Below are 24,055 nucleotides of genomic sequence, written 5' to 3'. Positions count from 1 at the left end.
ATCTGCTTTCACCAGCACACAGCATCGCCTCTCCAAGCTGCTGTCAAGCTGCCAGGACACATAACTGCCAATTACTGAGCAGCTCCTGTCTCCTTCAGGTGCTATTCAGGGCTTGGGAGATTCCAGCTCCAGTTTTGTCTGAATGCTGGCAGCCTGCCATGCATTTGTATGAGCTTGACTGCAGAGGTCAGAGTAATTTCATGCTTCTCACTGAGAGCCGAGGTGTTGTCAAAGATGTGGTCTTGCACAAGTGATTGGATGATTCGGTAGGTTTATTTTGAAGCCCCATGATTGTGGAGGAGCTACAGCGCAGCCATTGAGAATACTGAATGTTCAAAACATGTAAGGTAGGGGCAAGCAGACACAGATGCACCAGAAAAAGTCCAGTGGAGGGCCACCAAGATGATGAGTCTGGAGCATGTCTGATGTGAGAAGAGGCTGAAAGAGCTTGGCCTGTTCAGAAAAGGAGGCTTATGGGAATATTAATGATGTGTACAAACTCCTGAAGGGAGGATGCGATGAAAATGGATATGGAACTTTTCAGGTACCAGAGGCAATGGACTCAAACTGGACGTGAGCCTGGGCACCCTGCTCTGGAAGTCCCAGCTTGAGCAGGGGTTGGAGCAGATGGATACAGAGGTCTCTGGAAACCTCAGTCCTTCTGGAAGTCTGTAAAGCACTAACTAGGAACCAGTGGCTCCTTATTCCTTATGTTTGTGTGTCATCTAAATGCAAGGACTGTACCGGGATGGCAGTGTTCTTGCCAGTACAGCAGGAAGAAGCCATATCAGCACACTCATGCATGTGCTGCTGAGCTAATCAGTTACAGAGGAAAAGCCCCCCTGGTCTCTGTGTTCTCTTTGTCTGGTGAGGAGGAGGTGGCATAGTACACCAGAAGCCACTGCTGGGGTGAAATTGCCTGCAGGGCTCCCTGTCTGCATTGGTTGTTAAAGGAAAGTACACTTGAGCTTCAGGTAAAGTGTACTGACACTTGTTGATGTGTACAGTTTGTACCCAGGTTTTTCAGTCTCTAACTGGCCTATGAAAAGTCAGAAAGTTGGACAGCCCACCTATTTGTACAAAGGGGGAACAAAAAATACCATTTGCTTCTAGTAATTCCCTTCATGAGGAGCACAAGATGGGCAACAGCTTTTTGGCTGTTTCAGGTCACCGGATGAGCCAGAATGAGCTCCTGGCCACTTGTGTCATGTCCACCTGTTACATGGGGCATAAAGTCCTCTGACATGGCTATACAGATAACTTTTCTTTCAGGAAGTGATGTTAATGAACAAATCTTTGCAGTTCGCAGTTACATGGCAAATGCCATCCATTCTACATGAAGTCCCTCTACTGACCGCCATCATAGCAGTGTCACTTACTTCTTATTTCTAAGGCATGTGGGGAGATTCATGTAGAATAAATGTAAATGTGTCTTTGCAGTGATACTGTATGAATATTCAGAGACAGTTCTTGTCCCTCTGTGATTATATCTGAGCATTTTAAGTGCATTCAGCTTAAAGCTGCACAGTGCTTTTTTGTGAATAGTAAATTTGATGAAGAATGAAGCTTTAGAATAACCACATTGATTTTCCTTGTGAAGTGATAGTTGTTAGCCAGCTGTAAGTGGGAAAGGATGTGGTAACTGGCTTCCAGGACTGACAGGATGTATGCATATTCCTCTCCACTAAGGTGCAAGGGCCCATTGCAAAGGTAACAGAAGCTGTGTGCTCATGTTCCTTGCGCTGTGAAAGGAAGCTTGACCCCACCTCCCCCCCCCCCCCCCCCAATTACTAATTTTCCTGATGAAAGTGGAAGAGCTTTGCTGGGATGGACCCAACTCCTGTACCTTACCTAGGGAAAGAACAGTAAAGCTGTTTGGGGGAACACTTACTCACAGATCTGAGACGATCCATACACAGTATGCAGGACAATGGATTTCTACCAGAGTACACTGGTCTTTCCTGGTCCTCTACATCCTCCTGTGTCTTCATTCTTTCTACAGAAAAGAATGCCAATTGCAATGTTATAAAATTATTGTTTTGCTTCATATGTTCAATTTGAATAGATTTCTTGCTTGGATGACAGGGGCTTTGTCTCCATTAGCTACTCCAGTCATAAAGAAGAGATCTGCAGAATCAAACAGTAATGAAGAACCATGCAAATCTTTCAGTACTTGAAGGGAGCATATAAGCAGGAAGGGGAATGGCTGTTTAAGAGAGTGAACAGGGGTAGGACAAGGGAGAATGGTCTTAAGCTGAGACAGGGGAGGTTTAGGTTAGATATTAGGAGGAAGTTTTTCCACTCAGCAGGTAGTGACGCACTGGAACAGGCTGCCCAGGGAGGCTGTGGATGCCCCATCCCTGGAGGCATTCAAGGCCAGGCTGGATGTGGCTCTGGGCAGCCTGGTCTGGTGGTTGGTGACCCTGCTCGTAGCTGGAAGGTTGAAACTGGATGGTCACTGTGGTCCTTTTTTAACCCAGGTCATTCTATGATTCTATGATTCAATGATCTCAGGAGTTTTGCTTTGGAACATCTTTATTTTAATCCCACCAGGACATGCTGAAAGAAACTTGTGGCAAACCAGGAGACCAAATATTGATTTTCAAAGTATCAACAAAGCCTTTTAAATTATTATTAATATTTCCTTCTGCCAGAAGGAAGACTCCAAAAAACCTGACATGTTCATGAGATACTTCTATGTTGCTGAAGTTTTATTTTTTGTTGGCACTTGTATCAGATGAAGTTTTAACTGGTGCTTCTTGAGGTCTTCTGGCATCCTATTCAAACCCATGTATCTTGCAGTGTGTGTGATTTTTACTGAAGAGGTTTTTATATAAAATGAACTCAGACCATATGAAAAAGGTATTCTTACACTTATCTCTCTACCTGTGACAGAGAAAGGAAAATATCCAGTGCCAGTGTCTCAGTTTTCTTGTTCTGACTCCTCTGCTGTGTGATTATGAAATCAGTTGTGACGCATACACGTGTCTCAGCCACAAGAAACCGAGAAAGAGGAGGCAGCAACGAAGATGAGACAGTCATTAAGGAGCTGAGAAAAAAAATAGGGATCATGTTTGAGAGAGCAGCCCAGCTGCTAAATAGGAGGCTCCTGTGAGGCTTGTGCAGATTTATCATGGATTTTCCTTGCCTTCTTGCTGAATTTTATAGACACTGGCATATTGAAAAGGCAGGGAGGGTCTACTGGTGCTCTGAAGGCTGCAGTGACTCCGGAAAGGGAGCAGGTAATCAAGGGTGAATCACAGCATGATTTTCTGATGCAGAAGTATCGCCTGGTACAGCCCACAATCAAGAAGAATAAGTGCTCCTGTTTCTTAACAAGCTTGTGTTTTACGTATTGGATTTTACCAGTCACTCTGGCTGACATCTCCGTCAGTTACACCCAATGGAGCATATTCAGAAAACTTCATTATTTTTTCTGATATGTGCTTTGTGCAGTGTTAAACATCACTAAGGGTGCTGCTGTGTGAACTGCCTCCAGCTTCCTGCCAGATGTCTCATTCATCTTGGCATGCCAAGAGTATATGGGAAGGAAAAGTTATATCCTTGCTTAAGTACTGTTTTTGGAATAGTATTTAAGTCTAAAATCAGGAATAATGGTAGATATCAGTAAACAGCTATTGGCTACTTAAAGAAGCTGTAACCTGATGTAGATTTTGTAGCAGGAGTTAAATAAAACTGTAAAAGCAGAGAAATGTCTCTATCTGTCTATACATTGCCTTCCTTCACTAGTCTCTCTTCCAACTTGCACATTACAAATATCAATTGCTGTTAAACCTACTCGCTGTGCAACTCATGCCTTCTTAAACATTGTCCCTGAGTGTCATTTGATGCCTGCTGCTGTATTTTTGTGATGTCACTTTTCCCAAAGAATTCTCTGAGATTTCTCTCAGGTTGAGAATAAATGGCTATGGTATCATAATCTAATGGAAATATTAATCTCTATGCAGGCATAATAAAAGCAAATCCTACAAGTCTTCGCATTTTTATAAGGCCAGAATTTATATTTGATTATTGCTTAGTATTGCTTGTTCAACATGTAACTTGGATTCTTTCTTTGTACACCTTAAGGAAATAAGAACAACAACACGGACTTCAAAATTTCATTTAAAGATTTCTATGCATGAAAATATAAGTTGGGCTTTGCACAGAAAGAAAAATGTCACAAAAAAAGACCAATTTGGGGGAAAATTGTCAGTGATCATTCAGGGTTTGTGAGGAGATGAAATCAGAAACATTTTGTGCTTTGGAGCTATCAGAACACCGGATGGCTTTTAACTGTCTGTTCAGGTTCATCGTTTTAGAAGAGACACTCAGAAGTCTGTCAGAACTTTCTCTAGGCTCTGGAAAGGTGTGCAAATCAATTGCAAATCTGTGTGTGAAGAACAGCTTGTAGGTGGATTTTGAAATGAGTAGAAGAATGTTTTTATGACCAACAGGCTTTTCTCTCTCATTTTACAGATTCCAGAATCTGCTTTGGTCTCGAAAAGCATTTGTGGACAGCGTGAAAGTGTATAATCACAGCTATATCTACATGCCAGCCTTCTCAATGAAGACGGGGACGGGACCCTCCCTACGTGTCTATTACACCCTGAAGGACTTCGGTGCCAAGCAGGCGGTGCTTTTCGCCAACCCCAATTTCCTGCGTGACATTGGCAAGTTCTGGAAGAGCAAAGGTATCCATGCCAAACGACTTTCCACAGGACTTTTCCTAGTCAGTGCCGCCCTTGGTCTCTGTGAAGAAGTAACGATTTATGGCTTCTGGCCATTCTCAGTGGATCTGCATGGGAAGTTTATTAGCCATCATTACTATGACAATGTCTTGCCCGATTCTGGATTCCATGCCATGCCGGAGGAATTTCTACAGCTCTGGTTCCTTCATAAAAGCGGTGTACTGAGAATGCAGCTAGAACAATGTGAGGACCCTTTAACCCAGTCTTCTGCCTAAGGATCATAGCAGTCGGTCTGGGAGATCTACTAGTTTTTAATTTCCATGCTCTCCGGCAGAGAGTTCTGATTTTCTGTTGATTCTTTTTAAAGGGAAAATAATTACGGATCTGCATGGACCGTAAAAATGCTACTTGAAAGCCAAATGGAATATGTCCTTAATGTATGTCTTATGGAACTGGGGTGGGGGGGAAACAAACCTCGCCATCAAGTCCATTCAGCAGTAATGTGAAAATGAAGCAACTCAAATGAACTTTCTGGGTGACATTTTTAAATGATCGATGTAAAAAGGGCATTAAGGCTCAGAGAGAAATGGGGCCACCCACAAGCTTTTGCTGACAGTGCCAAATATGACTGTCTGTTCAAAAATCCATTTCATTCCAGATTGGCACCTCATAACTTCCTTATGTTTTTTTCCCTTCCCGTGTGTGTGTGTGTGTAGAGGTAAGGGGTATAGAGGAGAGTGTGTGTGTTGTTGACTTTTTTTGCTTCTTTTTTTCTTTCATTTTTTTTTTGTTTTCCAATGGAAGAAAGGGGGAAGGTGTGAAAGCCTGAGGAGATGAGTACCATCAGCTCCTAAGACTTGTGAATGTGAAGGGTGCTAAGAATCTGATAGAAGAATGTATTGGGAATGCCCTGCTACTGAGTGTTGATGGACCTACCTGTTGAAGGTTTTGTCTGGATAGTCTGGTCATTGCACTTGCATCTATGTTAATGCTACCTTATGGGCAACAGCTGGCTAAGGTAAATTGGCTTGAAGATAAAAGCTGTGGTACAAAAACAAAAGCAAAGTACAACCAGGTCTCAACTGACCTGCTGTAAGATTTCCATAGTGACTTTGGTAGCAGGGACTGTTCCTTATTTGTGCTGTTTTGCCTTTGCGATTAGTTCCATATTCATTTGGACTCCAGATGTTCAGTGACTGTCAGGGGGATTTGAGGTGTTCAGTGAAATGCAGAATGAGATTCTTCATGTGCTTATAACAGAGAAACTGCAGAAATGAATGTAAGTGTCATTTAAGATGAGTTTAAACTTTGAAAATCCTTTCTCTTTGTTCTACTGGCTCTTCTTTTTGGATGTAACATTAGCCTTAAAGACTTGTACTTCTCTTGCAAGATTGTCTCTGGTTAAAGAGAGTCTGAAAAGTAAAACAGCCTTTGGGGGCACTGAAAAACAATATAGCCAGCAGGAAAACAAACAAACAACAAAAAAAAACAAAAAAACAACAACAGAAAAGGCAGGCACTTACATAATGCAGCCTTTCTCCTTGCAATCAGAGAATTATGTAAGCGTGCATATTGCACTCCGGCTGCTCTGGTCAGTGCAGTGCCTAAAGGACTGTTTTATTTTTGGGTATTACTTGGACAGCGGATGATCCAATTGCCATGTAAATGAGAAATCTTGTTGTTTGCTTTGTTTTAACACTGTAGGACAGGAAGAGAATACCTACTTAGTCCGCAGTGCAATTTCAGCTGCAAGATGTTATCACTGTTAACTTTATATCCAAAATAATGTTCTCCTTCTTCTACTTCTGTCATTTGTAGATGAAATTCTAGTCAAAATGTTGAAGCAACGAAACTGTCGTCAGGTTTCCACAACAATTTCCTGTGCTACCTGTTTTAGCTCCAAAGTGCTAGTATTTCGGGGGACGTGTCCTATCATATGTTGACAAACTCTCTCTTTGTAGACTACAAGCCGCAAGTTATATAGAAACAATTAAAAGGAAAAAAAAAAAAAAAAAAAGCAACCAAAAAAAAAAAAAAAGCAACACCCCTGGCTTTTCTTTAAATATGAATAATTCAACTGTCTATGTAGGACATTGAAAAAAAGCCTTGTTTTGCTTTTTAAACACGTGTTTTGGAATAAAAGCTTCTTCCTAAGTATGAGTATTCCAAACATACAGTGGGCTTCGTTCCTTCGGATTATAGTGTAGCTCTAAATTACAAAGGGGAGATTTGGATTAAATGCTGTTTTAGAGATTGTTCTGATAAAATCTGAATGTGCTTCTATAACCCATTTTATCTCTGTCCGTGTGTTTTTCTTTTAAGTACAATCAACACACTGATGGAACATCGCTGATAATTCATTCGCTTGGATTATGTTTTATCTACGATGTGGGTACTCAGTAAGGAAGGATTTTCTTTACTGCTCATTAGGACAAATTTTTACTGAGCTGCCTTTTGTAGAAAACAGGTGCCTGTATGGATCTTATGAGATGTATGATGTTTTGCACTTTTTAGTTCTCAAAAGATGCTATCTGTGAGTACAGCAGTCAAAATATTACATGTTAAGATGACACTTCGGAAGGATGCCAGCATTTCCCAATGGTGTGGGGGAATTAGGAGAGTAGGGGAGAACTGCTTCTCTGGGCTGGTCATTTTTGTCCTTTGCTCCAGCACTTGAGAATTCAGTTCTGAACTTCTCTGGTGATTCTCCAGCACCCTGAAAATCCCTTCTCTCACATTCTGGGAAAATGATCTCAGTAGAAGAAAAGAAAAATGAGTATTTTCACAGGAAACCTCAGTGCAGTATTTCGTAACAGCTGGCTTGCTTGTGTTCAGTTAGTGCCCCATGTACCTAGGAGTATTGTAAACCCCATCTCTGTAAGGCTGAAGCTGACTGAATCTGTAGCTTGTGGTCTTTGTGTGTCCCTTTTGATATCTGCAATCCTGAGTTTTGCAAGGAGATGGTTTTCAAAAGGCACTGGGGATTGAAGAGACTCAAGCTGTTCATGTTAAGTGTGGCTAATATTGGAAAAATTGATAGCTTGGGCTCTGTTCGCATCTACTTACAGTGAATATAACTGCATCTTAAAATAGGTCTCTATAACTTGTAGAAAACTGGTAGCGTAGGAAAGAAGAGAAACAAAAAATGAATTCTGCTTTTGAGAGAGCAAGTCTACAATGGGAACTCAACAGAAACCTGTTTTAGTTGGCTGACTTAGCACTCCACACAAGCACACTGGCCAAGAAGCAGCTTTTTACCCTACAATTGAAAAAGGGTGCAGGAGGGTTCTGTAAGTATTTTATGGCAAGAGCAGTCACAGAGAAAATGAAAATCATTTGGGAATCTGAGAATGGCAACTGCCTGACTCTGGGAGTTAACACACTCCATTCTTTCTGCTGCTTAGTGTGAAACTTCCCTGGTACAAGTCTAGGGGAAGTGGGACCCATGTACTGGATATTGGTATGAAACGTGGAGTTACTTGTAAGAGTTTGAAGTTGTATTACTTTTGAAGAGTAAGGCTACACCAGGGAATAGGTGTGGTCAGATCCAGGAGGGTAACTTAAGCATCAACAGGGAAATCAGCTTCTCAGAGTTAGCAAGCTTTGGGCAGAATGACTATGTCCATCCCGCATTTATCTGGGTGGTTAATTTATGTCCATTGATAGCAGTGTCCTTAGATTTCATTGCTTGTGTTGCTATATTTTCCTTGAAGTGAATAGAAATCTTTAGGTCTGTTCGTGAAATTCTTTACTCCAGCTTTTCTATTTCCACTGCCAGTCCCTGAGTTTCTCCAGTAGTGGGTTAAAGCTAAACAAGCCTGTGCCAGGTTGAAAGCTACCACAATTCATCTTCACTAAAAACTAATTCAGGCTTGCCAAATGATTTGTTAACATTTTTAGTTAATAATTTTTTCACAGAGCTGCCAATATACAAAAATGCTGGAATGACTGCTCTGTGGAGGGTGCCACCTGATTATAAACAAGATGAATTAAATCCCTTTACAGGAGCTGTGCATGGAGGATATTTGGCACTGAAATCAGTCTGTATATAATCTTTTCAGGTCCTTAAGTGTTTTTGGGGAGACTAAGGCCAATATATGAACTTGTGTTAAAAGTGTGCAAAATTCCTCCTTTCTGTTGGATGTGAGTCTTCTGAAGCTTGTTATAAAGCAAGCAATTGAAAGAGAAGCTGACAAATTAAAATCATAAGAGTATATGTGCTCATGAGAGTAAAAGCATTTTTAAATTAGACACAGACTGTAATTCTAAGGCCTCTCCTTCATGAATGCTCTACTTTAATATTTTTGCTGATACGAAGATTGCAGTTTGGAATGAACTAGCCACAGAAGTCAAAGGTCCAAGCCTCTGTTACAGCTTAGTTTTTATAGAATGTAGAAATATTGGCTTCTTTATCGACCTCAATAATCTCACCTTTTTGTTAGCTTCATCAGCATGATGTCACAGCATACGCTGCTGAGCCTGCATCTCTTTGGAAGCTGAAGCTGAGCAAGGCATCTGCTGCTTTAAACTGAATCTCTGAATTGTGGTAGTTGCACAAAACACTTCCTTCATGCATATTTATGAAAACTGGTTTAATATATAGTTCACTGTATCCTGAAATTGACAGTGAGAACAGGAATGAGGAGGTTTGTAATCTAGAAGGGATGACGAAGGAGAAAGTGCTAACTCACCTTTTTCTGCTTGCTTTGGTTCTCCATCTCAGTAGCTTAATGAACACTGGAACAAGTCCAGGTTATACAAAGGACAGGCAGTTCCCAAAAAGCTGGATGGTGATGGAAAAAATGAAGATCAAATCAGTGGTGTAATAAATTGGACTGTAGAAATTCTGGATAAAGATTGCCCGTTCTAAGCAACTGTAGGACATTTTCTTCTGACAGTGACTGAAAAATGGGCTAACATCTGTGACATAAGGTTTTCTGCTGGGTGGCAGCAAAGCAGAATGTGATGGCAGCTATTGCCACGAGGCAGTGAACTGATTAAACAGAAATGGAAGCACAACAGAACAAAGATGATGAAAAATCCTTTTCCCTTCCCTACTTCCATTCACTCAGAAACAAAAGTATAACAGACTTACTATCTATTGTCCTAAGTCATCACCTTCTTATTGAAAGGATACTATGGGATTTAGAGGTGGGATATTAGAGCTGGGGTAGTATGGTTAAGTTATGGTTGGACTTGATCTTTAAGGTCTTTTCCAATCTGAGTTATTCTATGATTCTGTCTGTTAGCTGATGTTTCTTACTGAAAAATAGTCAGCAGACCTTGTCCAGAAGAGCCTGATCCTCTGCTTCCTGGCTGTCCGAAGGGTGCTCTGGGGATGCTGGGACCTCCCTAATGACATCTGCTCCTAATATCAGATAGTCCCTCCACTTTGGATCATCTAGGCTTTGAAGACCAACCCGCTTCTCACCCCAAAGCATTTTTGATTGCTGGCAAGTCTCAGAAGCACCTATTAAAATTGCATCTTAAAATGATCTCTATCTACTCTATGTTGTGGTTGTGTTGGTCAACTTACTTTTGAGATGAATATTTATCCCATCTTGATCCCTCTAAGGCAAACAGCACTCAAATCACCTTGAATTTGCTGTGTTATTTAGTGTTTTCACCTTTCATGTTAAACCTTTTGTTTTCTTTTAGCCTAGACATAACTATTGTGAGTGAACCCGAAGGCAGCATAAGGAAACATCATCATAAATAGTTGTTCTCTGCATTTAGGTTTAAGCCATTGCTCAATAAAACATGGAAGCACCTTTTGAATAATTCCTAGTGATTTCTGATTGTACATTCAATGAATTGCTTTGCTCAGCTGGGGCCCGTGGCAAAGATGTGTTGCATTGTTTTCTGTTTATTGGAAATGGGCAGTTACAGAGGCATAACATGTTTTAAACTACATTCATAACAAGAAGCTAGAAAAGCTCCATATTCCATGAGAAGCTTTGTTTTATGCTGAAGACATTTTCTTTGAGTGTGAGACTTCTGTGTGTGAGGAGCACCCTGAAAGGTGAACATCTGATGATGTGTAAGGCAAGGACTTCCAAAAAGCCTGTTTTTTTATATATTTGTGTTGCAAACAAAATGCTTACTGAGCCAATGCTGAATTAGATTAGTGTTCAGTGCTGCTGAAATTTCTACACCGTGAGCACTTACAGAAGAACAACCACGCACAGGCAGAAGTGGTGGCTTTTTCCTTTGTTTGTGCTTTTCACCTTGTGTTGAAAATGGAATGAAGACTCCATCAGAATTCTTGTTTACACTTTTCAGAGGTCTCTGTAAACTGCCCAGACAGGTACATAGTCAAGGAGATACAAAACAAAGTAGATGATAGGCTAAACTTTATAACTCAAACACTGATATCTTCGATAATTGCTTTTAAATAACTTACTTAGTGAAAATAATCACAAACTTTGTGGAAAAGGATCCCATTTTTTTGCTAAAATAGATACACCAGTATCTGAAGGAGCAGTTTTTGAGTTATTCAGCACTTCTAGCTCTGTCACTCGAATCCACGCTTCTGCAAAGCTTTCAATTTTAGGCTACTTTGATTTTTGTCAAAATGAAATAAATAAAAAACCCCACCAAACCAAGAACAGTGATTTAGATCATAGAATTATAGAATCACCAGGGTTGGAAAAGACCTAAAAGATCATCCAGTCCAACCGTTCACCTATTACCAATAGCTCCCAATACCATACCAATAGCAGTATCTTTATCTTCTGGAGTCTGTCACTGTTTCTGTACTGGCATTTAGTGGTGGCACCTACAGAACTAGATGAAGATCGAAAAGGAGATAAGAAAAGCAACACCTTTTTTTTTTTAAACAGAGAAAAAGGAGATACTCGCCTATATTTCAATGCTTTGCTGAACTGGGACCTGAAGTTACTAACAAATATAAGTTCTCTGTTCTCTCGCTTCTCAGCTCCTCAGTTCTTATGGTACAGGGGAGAAACCTGCCAAGTCCACAGGTTGTTTCAATCCTCCTCTGCACTATGTGAATATGGTGAACTTTCTTGTTGCTACTCAATGTGGAAATACAGAAATACAACACGAGAACATAGAGCACTTCAGATTTATTAATGCTGAATGCGACCAAGCTTGCATGCAGTATATCATGTCTTTGCGGTACTCATTACTACATTAACTCTGAAGTACAGCAGAGACTTTCTTATTTCTGTTGCCACTTATAGGGTGTTTGACGTCTTTCTTCCTGCTGTGATTGCTCTCTTGGGTGAATAGAGACTATACTAAGCTTGCTTACTGAGAGAGAGGTGCTGTGAGAGTTAGTTGCCTCACATTTGGAAAGTAAGGGTAGAGATTTAATAAATTGCAAAGCTTTATCTCTTTTGAACAGTGAAGGCAAACAAGTGAACATATGTATTTGTTTGACTGAGTTTATGCTTCCAGGTTTAAACCCACCCCCATGGTTAGCAAGTACACAAAGGACATTCCCTTCAGATAAAGCATAGCTTGTAGAAAGTTCATACTCATAAAACTTTAATGAGAATAATAGGTTTCCTTCTGTCTGCCCAACTCTCCCATTTATAAAACAAATTCTCTGCTCTCTTCTACCGTTCTGACTCCAGACAAATGAATAGAATTGCACAGATTTTAATCATCTGCCTGTTCTCAAACCTGAGGGAATTTATCCTATGAAAATTGTAAATCAGGCTGTTTCAAAGTGAATCCAGGCGATGCTGCCTACTTCCAGGGGCTTATTCTGTAAGCTACAGGATTTTTTCCCCACAAGTGAAGATCACGGATGTTTTCTGCTGTTCTTTGGTTGCTGTTGCGAGACCAATATCCTGCGTCTTAAACATCTGCTGCACTGAGGTATCATGATCTGAAGTCAAATCATGATTTAAGTCATGTCCTGTATGAGGAATGGCTGCAGCAAGTAGCAGAGAAGTGATTCATGTACTGCACTGTCTGCCAAGTATATTTTGTGAGGCAGATGAAAATGAAAAAAAGGATTTTGCTGCAGTGTGAAGCCTCTCCATTGACCGCCTGTATCTGAGAATTGGATGTTCTCAAATGATTTATGCTCCGTGATGGATCTGAAGACTGCTAATGTTTCCACTCATTGTCAAATCATTTATTTTAAACTTTAATAATGCAATGAGACGATCTTTTCCCCCCTGCTATTCAAATGCAATTTTTCTTTTCTGATAATTCTTGAAAGGAAAAATTTTTCTACAGGCAATTTATATTAAAGGCTCGGCTGTAGTCTCAGTTATCAGTCGTCTTAAAACATTGAGGTGTTGGTTCTGTTTTCTCCCTGTGTAGTGCACAGTGCCTTCTTTTCTTAACACTGCATATGATGACTGACAACTAAGTCCCTTTCAAACATTAAAACTCTGAAAATTCTCCTGGCTTTTGTGGAACACCTTCAGACTGCAGGGGTCTGGGTGTTGAACTACATTACCTACAGCCAAATCTTGAATCTTTGCATTCCTCTTTGTGCACTCAAATCAGCCATCAGTAAAATACAAATTCATTTCCAAAATAGCTTTCAGCCTCAATGTAAAATGAGGAATCTTTAACAAATGCTCATAATAATGACCTGCTACCACTGAGGAGAAATCATAAGCTAAAGGTTACTATCTCAGGTAACAGCTGAAGCCGATATGTCTGGTTGTCTTCATGGTTTCCTTGCATTCATTCTTTTCCATTGACCTTCCTTACTTTTCATTTGTTTGTTTGCATCTCTGTGACTATTTTGTAGATTCTCATGGGAATCATAGAATCATAGAATGGCTTGGGTTGGAAAGGACCTCAAGTATCACCAAGTTCCATCCCACCTGCCGTAGACAGGGCTGCCAGCCACTAGGTCAAGTAGTAGATGAGATTGCACAGGGCCCCATCCAACATGGCTTTTAACACCACCAGGGTTGGGGTATCCACAGCCTCCTTGGACAACTTGAGGATATGATGTACATAATATAATGCATCCTATAGTGCATCCAATATCAAAATTAGTACTAGGTGTAGTGTACAGCAATTGCACTTCGTAAGGTTTCTGTTTCTCTGGAGTATTACCAGCAGTCTGCATTTTAAATGAAGGGGATTTTGCACTCTTCTTGAGTGTTCTGGTCAGAAAGCAAAGCACTAATCCTGGTGCTAGTGTCTGGGCCCTCTTAGAAGCAGAAGTAATTTCAGCTGCTGTAATAACCTGATAGCCGTGCTGTCCTTCTTCCAACGCTGTGGAAAGGAAAGTGGTGCAAAGCATTGCTCATGCCATCTTTTAGCCCTTTGCAGGTTACCTAATTTTAAAATTATTATTATTATTATTATTATTATTAATACACTAGAGGACAAAAATAGATATCTAAGAAATAGATGAAATCTTACAGAGATGACAGAGAAATTCTGTCCTTACATGCAAATTTCAAGACTTTTAAGCTGCTGTATTTCCTATGCACACAACTCATCCTGCTTTAACATGCGCTGCTGCTGGTTCCATCTGGCTGTCTCTGAAAGCTCAAGAGAAAAGCAAACACAGATATGAAGGAAATTAAAGGTGCCTCACTCTGATATTTTTATAGAGTTGTATGTTGCTTTGAAAACGAACAGTAAAACATAGCATGCAGATGCTGATGAATGTAAATGACTGCATGTGTTCTTCTTTTAAGTCCATGAGGTGGATTTTTAGTATAAGGTATGTATTGTAAAAACACTGAAAAGAGAAGTGAAGTGGAAAGAAGATACTTCTAGAGATTTGTAGCGAACCACATCTTCTATCTGTCTTTTCATGACCAACCTCTGATTCTGGTGATGTAAGCTTTGGTTTGATGGTAATAAACAAACTTACAAGAGAAGTAGCTCTCTTCCTAAAGTCCAGTATGCCTCCTTCCAGCACCGTAAGGGGAGAACTGTCTGCATTTCCATCAGATGAGACCTATTCCCAGGCTTCGGCTGGCAAGGCTGTGTTGGTGGGGAGATCAGTGCGACTCACACTTAGTGTGTGTTTCCTGCCCACTTTGTTCAGTTATCTGTTGGTTGCCACTTTGATAAATAAGTGACTGTGGTTTGATGCGCTGCTGCAAAGCTCCTGCCCACACCTTCCTGTAACTCCATCCACGCGCTTCAGACCTTCCGCTTTGTATCTGACCCCACTTGTGAGTCTGGCTCAGGGGGCAGCCTGCTTACCAGGGCAAACCCTCCTCTGGGTGCTCAGGCAAAGGAATGTTTGTGTCAATGGAGTAACAGAGCTGAATTTGAAATATCACACATGTATTTTTGGTAAGAGCTCAGTGGTTGAAGCAAGCTGTCCTGGGATCAGTCTGTGGTTTGTAGTAATGCTGGCATACAGTAGCACAGGCAGGATAGGAATGACCTGAGGTGTTTCCTGGCTTTTAGGAAGGGAGTGGGCAGATTTTGTTCTCTCGTACAAGACTGATGTCAGCTGGTGATGGCATCATTTCACAAAGAGTAATGGGATGTGGGACGTTAGTGTTAGCTGGCAAATTTTGCCCTTGTGTTATATTAGTGATTTGATTTGCATCTTTCCTATCTTGACAAGTTTATAGAAAAAAAAGTGATGATAATGTGGTAGTTCAGTGTCTTGAGATGGTTTTAAAGTGGATAAGCAAATTGTTATGCCTCTGAGGTTGTGTAATTACGTGGATTTGTCTTACCTCCAGTGACTGACATGTAATATTAATCATTTGAGATCTATGTAGTACAGGCTGGAAGTTGTGCCAAAATGACATGAGGACTTGGGTAAACATCCTGAATCACCATCGTTCTGGCATGCTCAGGGGCAGAGGTACTTGTGTAGAGTGTTTTAAACATCGCAAAGTGTGCTGTTGTTTAGAGTATTGTGATTAGGGCTTCAGTCCAATTGTCCTCAACCCAGCAAATGTTTGCTGATGGCTAATACTGTTACAAGGACTGAAGGGTTGACTTTCTTTGCCTGGCAATAATGTGTTTTCTATTATGTCAAGAGTCTGTTCATTTTCAAGTAGTGCTCTGTGCTCCTTTGAAGAATGGTGTTGTTTTTTTTTTTTCCCAAGTGGTTTCATTGTGAATGTACCCCAAAATGTCTTGATGTCTTTCAGTAGCAAAGATTGCTTTGTTATTGACTGTATTATTTATTAATAGTTCCTTGTTGTCATTTTCTAGTCACCTTTTACAGAATATAACATTAGCATCTCGTGATTTTTTTATAAGGAAAGTCTTATTTATAACGTTCACGCAAGCAGACAGAAACAAATCTCAGTTTTATAGTAGTCCATGCCTTTTTTTCATAGCTGAAGCATTTTAATGAACACGACTGGAAGGGACAGGCTCACTGCTTTAATTTTGATGGAACTTTGCATAGGTAACTGTTATGTTATTTATAATTTGATTTTACTGATCTCAACCAATAAATATCTCCATTTTATGAAATAAAAATATTACTTGTGGGCCTTCTTTTTCTTCATCATTTCTACATAATGTAACTCAGTGTGTCCAAATAATGACAGTCAATTCCTCTTCTGCTTCATTTTGTCCTGTGTGGTCATTGGTCATATCAAGGATTACATACATTGTCCTCATCTGATATTATTACTGTGTCCGTCTTTCTCTTTACTCAGATCCTTCTCTTTGTAGCTTATTCAGTGAGACAACTTTATTTGTAGAGTGTCTGAGAATTTAGCAGGGGGTAAACTTGAATGTTTTTACTTTCCCTGAACACTGACAAAAATGACCTTTGGTGCATCTGGAAGTCCCAAGGAGGTACAACCATTTTGTTGAAGAGGTTCCCACTTTTTGCATTCAAATCAATTGAACCCCACTTGCTTGGAATGGGTATATCTATATATGGGTATATATCTATAATGGGTATATCTATACTCCTTTCGAGGAAAATCTGAAACCCTGGGGCTGTTCAGCCTGGAGAAGAGAAGGCTGAGGAGGGATTTTATCAATGCTTATAAGTACCTACTAGGTGGAAGTTAAATGGATGGGACCAGGAGCTTTTCAGCATCAGAACAAGGGGCAGTGGGCACAAAATTAGGCACAGGAAGTTTCATCTGAACATGAGGAAAAACCTCTTTATTCTGAAGGAAGCTGGAGAAGCATCTTCCTTCAATACACATTCAGTGTGGTTGATAACTTCCCACCTTGTATTTCAGCCTTTTTTTCCCTGTCTACTGCACCAGAAGCCCTGAATTTTTTTTATTTCACATTAAGAGATTAAGACTCCTTGACCTATTTAGTTGTTTTTCTTAATGCAGTAATCTTATCTCTATTGCCTTTCCCCATGTGACTATTTTTTTTTCTGCATTTTTTTTTTCTGTTTCTACTTTCTATTTTTTTTTGACATAGAAGAATTAGAATCCAATAAATATGAAATTAGAGGTTTCTTTTCAATGTTTTGAGTGGTTGTCAGGTTAGACCTTTCTCATGGCCAGCTTTTAGCCTCTTCCCTGGCGGCCTCAAAGTCTGCAAGTCTACAGAAGGTATCAATTGGAATTAAATTCCAGAATGGGAACTTTCTAATCTTTATTCATTATTATTGTTATTTTTAATATTAATGTTTTATTCCATTTCTATGTACTTCCTCTCTTGCTATGAGAAAAGATACCTACAGTAGATTTCTGACTAAGGAGGGAGCAAAATTATATCACCTTTTAAAAATCCTTTTGGATATTTTTAAGAAAAGGCATTCGGACACAATTACTTTCAATACATCTGCATGGGCAAATTTTCTAAAGAAAAGACTAAATTTCTTTACCATGAAATGTACTGAGAGACTGAATCTTTGACTCTGGTCCATTCTGCTAAGAAGTCTGTTTTCTTTGCAGGCATTTGACGGTAAAGAGACTGTAATACTTTTCATTCGCTTTCAGACCCAAACTGAACCATCTCTCAAAAAGCTCCCAGTATGATTTTCAATATTTTGATCAGTCATTTCCTTCACTTTATACTTTGCCATCATTCTGTGCCTACCCATGAGTGTAAAAAATAGGATTTTCTTAATCAGGACCAGCGATGTGGGTAGCTTGAAAAACATTAAAAAACAGTCAAATACATGCATAGACTGCCAAAGAAAAATTCAGTATCACAAAAAAAGATGACAGATATTTTTTCAGCCAACGTATGCAAACCGGTGAGGTTTTTTTCCAACTAAATGTGTATTTACTATTTAGAATTAAAACCGGTAGTACTTAAAGGCATACATGTTAAAATCAATCTATACCCACCATTATTCAAAAGGAATTAATAATCCAACAGGTCGTTATCACAAAGTATGCATTCTTTTACTGCATAAAAGGGGTTACTACAATAAATACATCACAGATCATGAGGGATGGCTGTTCAAAAGTGTTAGAAATGATCTGTCGTAATGCTAAAAATATAATACAAATGTATACGCCAAACCATCGTCAGACTGTGTGTGTGCTGTTTAAATTTAAAAAGAAGAACTTCAAAATAAAGCAGTGTACTTGAAAATCATGTGAGTGTAACACTTTCCAGGAAGGACATGAGACTGTGAAAATATGCATGGGAGAGACAACAGCAAGTTTAAAATAGTTCTGTCACAATCTTGTTTAGAGTTCCAAGCCAAAACTGAGCATTTTTATTTCACCGTATGTTCCAGAGTTCCTTTTAGAACACAGATCACTCAAAAAATTCATTTAAATGATTTAAAAAGCCTTTAGTTTCAAGACCTGAACAGGTTGAACAAGTATTTTTAGTAAGAGCAATTAAAAACATCTAACAGCGCATCTATTGTAGATCAGATGCTCAGCCTGTCAGTGTTAACCACTTGCTTTCTTCAAGCTTCCCATCACCAAATCTACCACTCACTGCCATTGCGGATGCTCCCTGTCTACAGACAAGAGCTCTGTGGGAGAACCCAACTCTGGTGATGTACCAGACGTGTCTGGGGACAGGCGAATGACAAAAACATGACAACAGAAGGAAATTATGAGTGACAGTGGTATGGCCTTAGGTTCAGTGAGTGACATGCCACTTTTGGCTTAGATTACATGTGGCCTGTCAAACATGATTTAGCTCTTGGAATTATTAACTGTCTGGATGAATAATTGTTGGAGATATCAGCCATCAGCAAAGTTCATGGCTGATTAAAAAAAAAAAAAAAGACAAATGCAAAGTTTTCCACGTGGGACAGATTCCAGCAGACTACAGTACAGCCTTTGTAGCAAAAGGGTCTGAACAGCACAGCAATTTGAGTGTTAATTCACCAGCACGTGCCTCTGATGATGAGCATTCATTACGTGGCATAGCCAAGAGGATGAGGGAGGGGAGTTTTCCCATATGAGGAAATTGTGAGTCTGCATTTGGAGTACTGTGTTCAGCTTTGAACCCCTGGTACAACAGATATCAGAAAATAGGAGTGAGTCCATGGCTGTGGGGTGGGAGCACAGGACACCCAAAGGGAACAGGGGCAGCTGTTCATCTCTGCTTTGTTACCAGAACAGACTGCCCGGAGAGATTTTAGAGTTTCCTTTCCTGGAGCTATTCAAGGCCAATCTGGATTCTTTCCTGTGTAACCTACTGTAGGGAACCTGCTTCAGCAGGGAGGTAACACTAGATGATCCTTAGGGTCCTTTCTGATTCTGTGATTCAGTGATTCTGTTGTCTCAAACAAGGAAAGTCTGTGGGGTGACTAATGATGTTCTTCAACTTTCTGCTGGGAAGGCAAAGAGCTAGACACCCCTCAGAGGTACACACTGAAAGCATGAAAGGCAGCAGCTACAAGTAGCACCCTATTAGGTATAAAGGATAAAATTCACTATGAAGGTTGTCTAACACTAGGCCAAGCACCCTGATGTGGTGTTTCCACCCTTGGAAGTTTCCACACAGAATGTGAATGAACAAGACCTAAGCAACCTGCCTGAACTTTGAAATTAGGACTGAGCTCCAGATGTCTCACCCAACCAGAAATGTGCTGTGAGCTGCAGGGATGTCAATAATGTTGCTCTGAGACAAAGCAAGACCCAGAGAATCAAATCTAAAACTTCTATTTGCCTTCTTTTACTCTGTTTCCTTTGTAGTACTTGCTTTCCATTTCTTTCTGGGCTCCATCTTTCTTCCTCCTCCCTGAGCCCAGCTGTGTGTGGTGCTCTCTGCCCGCCTCCTGCTCTCCTCCCACTCCTCACCTGCAGGCTTCACATCTTCCTTCTTGTTTCCACTCAGATCCCCACCGGCAACACTAGAACTGTTTGTCTGCGTTAAAGACATCTGACACACTCAGGCAGATGCTATAGGGAAAATGCTTCAGAAGTAGCCTGGAGGGAGCAAATACTTTTTCACCAGTGCTTATCTTGATGGTATGAACTTTAGTTAGCTTGGGGCAACTGCACTAAAGAAATAGATAAAAGCAGAAATAAACATAATGATTTAGTCAGTGTACAAAGCAGAAGTTTATGTTTGGAAGGAAACAAGAGTAAAAATTGCTCAGTACAAACTCAAGGGAAGTGAAATGATCTGGGAAGTGAAGTTGCGTGGATAAATGCAATCCTCATATCTTCTAATTCTGAAGTGCCTGTCTTCATGACTTAGACTTCTGTGATTGCATTTCTTTTGGATAGACTTTTAGGAACATTTATTCAGCCATTTTGACTACTAATATTGAATACTTTTCAGGGAGGGAGGAAGAATAATTGGAAAGTATGGGTAAATGCATAACCTTAGTTTGAAGTAACACACTGACTGTTCCTGCATGAAATTTCATGGGTACTTCCACAAGCACATTATTTGTAAGGAGGCTCTGGATCAAATCAAATGTTAATACCAAGGTTTAGCAGTGTTTTATCTGGGCTCAAACAGTCTGTACTTGGGTCTTCAGAGAGAAGGAAAAGAAAGAGAGCCAGCTAGAGCAGGAAGAAGCAGATGAGGCTATGAATAAAGTGAAGCAGATTAGTCTAATTTTGATCCTCGTGTTTCACTGTGAGTTTGCCAAACTACTGCCTCACAAGTTCCCCTCCCTTAGATGTGTCATTATAGTGTTACATCTTCATCCAGCTTCTTCAGATGAATCACAGAATCACAGAATTATAGGGGTTGGTAGGGACCTCCAGAGGTCATCGAGTCCAACCCCCCTGCCAAAGCAGGCATCCTAGACCAGGTTGCACAGGTAGGCGTCCAGATAGAAACCAAAATGCAAGTAGTATTGTGCAATAAGACTAACATAACACAGTAATAGTATAACATAATAATAGTATAACGTAGTAGTATAAGATAAGGATGCTCTCACCCTTTTACTTTTCTTCCTCTGACACTTCATTCCAGCCTTCTGTAACTCTTGAGTGTTGGCAGCTCTGAGTAAGTCAAGCCTACAACTTGTGCATACCAGCATGTGCAGTAGTGGGGAGAGAAAGAGGAGTACAGAAAACCAATCCTGTTAAAATTGTGCTTTTGCGGGTGGTGACAACATCATGTTTCTGACAAATACTGGCATTTATTCATAATGCATGTGGGTATTAATGCTGTAAAACTATTATGTATAATATCTTAAATCATGTTATATATTATGTTAGATATTATAGTATTAACTGCTATATAACTGCTGTTATAAAACTTCATATTTTTAAAGCGCATGCGGTTCTGAGTCAATAAATCTCCTGGTCTTAATCTTGCAAACCCTGCTGGCACCAAGTAGAGCTCAAGGCAGATATATTTAGAAAGTGGAAACAAGTATTATGCAATTTCTTCCACAAATGCCTGCCACAGGCTGTCCATCTTCAGTATTTACAGACAGCAGTACAGAACCACTGAACAGAGTAAGCTACCTGATCTAAAATACTAAAATACCAGGAAATGGTGTTTCCTGGCTGTGGAATTACCCCGTGTATGCATGCAGAAATCTTCACTGTATCATACATATATTACATAATATTTGTAAGCAGGAATACAGGCACCTGAAAAGAGGTAGATTCTTCTTTTTCTCTTGCCTACCTCTATAAGAGCCTTATAATTTTGATCACCACTCAGATAAGCAAGCTGCAAAGCCCTCAGGTAGAAGAATATCACTTGATCATCCTGTAGAAGTAATTTATAGTCTCCTGATCCAGCAGGGTAATATCTGGAGGCTAATGAAAACAAATGTTATGGAAGTTGTTAAATAAACAAACCCCAGCATAATTTTGGGAGCAGAATTGATTCGATTACATATGCAAGATTTGGAAAGTTATCTCTACAGCCAATGTGTCTGTTAATAAAGCATTCAGCCATGTCAGTAAATGAAGCAAGTTGACATTTGTATCCATGCTTTTTGTCTCATGTAATGGATTCTCTGGCCTGAAATAATCTTGGCTTGATTCAGGTTTAGGTTCAAACAAGACAATAATTTATCCTCTGGTATCAAGTAACCAACAACTGCTGGCACTTGCTGAGCACTTTGGCCTCGCCGGCCCACTCCATCCATCAAGAACCTCATGTTCAACTCAGTGCATTACCACCAGCAATTTGGGCAAGATCTTTAGATCTTTGTTTTCCTCTTCCCTTCTCCCTCTTTTTTTTTTCTTCATTAACAAATTTGATTGTTGAAGTCTTTCTCAAGATAAAGTGTGATTAGAAGGAATGTGTTCATATTTTGGTCAATTTCCAATATTATTCAAACCTTCTGGCGTGTACGTAGTGAAACAGAATATGAACAAGACTTTTGATTTCAGATAATGATCTGTACAAATCCGAGGTGCAAAGGGAAAAGTTCACCTCTGTGCTAAAGCAACTTGCAGACAGATGGTTTGGATTTAAAGAGTAGCAGGATTTCTGGAAAAATTACACAGGATTAATAAAACTGTAAGTTGAGTTCAAGCTTAGTTCACCAGAAATCGAAAGGCAGGAGAATTAGGAACTCTGCTTCAGTTTGATTTGGAAAGAACAGAAATGAATCTGCCAAGAAACACATGCTGGAAAATCTTGCCAGCCATTTACCTTTCTGTTAAAGTGAAAGTGTTCAGGGAGTTATCCACATCATTGTAAGCGCTTCATAGTGCTGTTACATTTCATTTATTGTTTTTAATTGGTTTGTTGATATGCATTTAGCCCTTAAAGACAGGCTTCCAGAATAAGATTTAACTGCACCCAGGTACAACCTGAGCAAAGATGGAGAAGATTATATGAAATAGAAATCAGCAGCAGAATTTTACAGCAACAAAAGATGAAGGTTTGGGTTTTCAAAATGTCCCGTGATGTTTTAGATACATTCTGGGAAGCTTCCAAATTCAGCCTAAGGCATTGCTGGGACATGGTTTTCAGCAGATTTCTGCTTTACTCTTTCTAAGAATTTTTTTGGACAGGTTCTTCTACTAAAGCTTTCAAAAAAAATAATGCTTCCAAAATCACTAAAAATAACACAGCTTTTTTGAGGACAATATTTGTTTTTTAAGAAAAAAAAAAAAAAAGGAACCATCCTCTACAGAGCCCATGCATCATTCCAAAAGAGCTAGATATATTAGCAAATGCAGGGATCTGGAAGGGCAAATCCCATGCAACTGGTTAATGTAACCATTATCCACAGCTATTGACACTGGCTTCCATCTCAATACTTACCGGGCCATGCAGAAAGCTTTCTGTCTAAGCACATCTGAGCTATTTGGCAGCCATGTAATGGATTGATGCTAGATAGCAATGGATGCTAAAGTAAGAGCATTCATTTCAGTAGGGTGAGATGTGTTTCAGTGTAGCATGACAGAGTGGATCCTAGTGGTTTGGGTTGTCCTTGGTGGATTCCCACGCTGGAGAAATGGGGATGAGTTACGACCTGCTGTTTTTCATCGCTAGACACTTTATGGCTCCCTCTGTGCTAGTAAGCTCCGTGGTGCCTGGATTGGCTCCCAGACACAGGAACACCATCACTCTTACTAGTAAGCTGTCAGTATGATACTGTGCCTTTGCCAGCTGGGGCCCTCCCAAATGGTTGCCAGGCACATTTTAGGAACAAGGACAATTCGTGGATCATTCCCAAAAGCCCTTTGTATGTCAAAGACCACATCTCTTGTTTTGGGCAGGATTTTATTAATGTACATGTGGGCAAGACCAGTGGGAAATCACTGGGCATAGTTTATTGGTATAGATGTAGCCTCTGGGCCCATCTGTTGAAAGAAGGTTTTGGAAATGGATAATGCTTTTAGTTTCTGCTTTTCAAATGTGAAGAAAATTGTTGCCAGTTGTTATGGTAGGCATGAGTGAACCAAAAAAAGAACCTGCAAATCTCTCATACTCTTCTATATTGGAGTATGGTAACTAGGCCATTTGTAGAATGCAGTGAAGTAGTTTGAGGTCTGTGTGGGTGGAAAGAGTGATAAATGGCTTGAATTTCTATTATTTTTGCTTCCAGACCTGACTTTTGACAGTTGCGTGATATGATGTAATGTGCCATGATATCAGCA

The 24,055-nt window shown here is 40.0% G+C and overlaps 1 protein-coding gene across 2 annotated transcripts in view; it reads left to right on the top strand.

The window, feature by feature from the left end:
• The window catches only part of ST8SIA1 (ST8 alpha-N-acetyl-neuraminide alpha-2,8-sialyltransferase 1), a 157,653-nt gene that overhangs the window by 125,843 nt on the left and 7,755 nt on the right, over window positions 1-24,055 (top strand). Inside the window, exon 5 of one of the 2 annotated variants that reach the window (XM_015869469.3) lies at window positions 4,480-6,981. The exons of the other annotated variant lie outside the window; for it this stretch is intronic. Within the exon in view, the coding sequence (XP_015724955.1) occupies window positions 4,480-4,966 (487 nt within the window). The 3' untranslated portion in view covers window positions 4,967-6,981. Of the gene's footprint in view, window positions 1-4,479; window positions 6,982-24,055 lie in introns of those variants that run through there. 2 annotated transcript variants of the gene reach the window in all.

The sequence above is a fragment of the Coturnix japonica genome, chromosome 1 (genome assembly GCF_054131305.1).
Source record: "Coturnix japonica strain WE chromosome 1, WE-NBRP24, whole genome shotgun sequence".
In the NCBI taxonomy this organism is placed as follows: domain Eukaryota; kingdom Metazoa; phylum Chordata; class Aves; order Galliformes; family Phasianidae; genus Coturnix; species Coturnix japonica.
The sequence above is the reverse complement of the archived record's forward strand: the minus strand, read 5'-3'. Positions and strand labels throughout refer to the sequence as shown.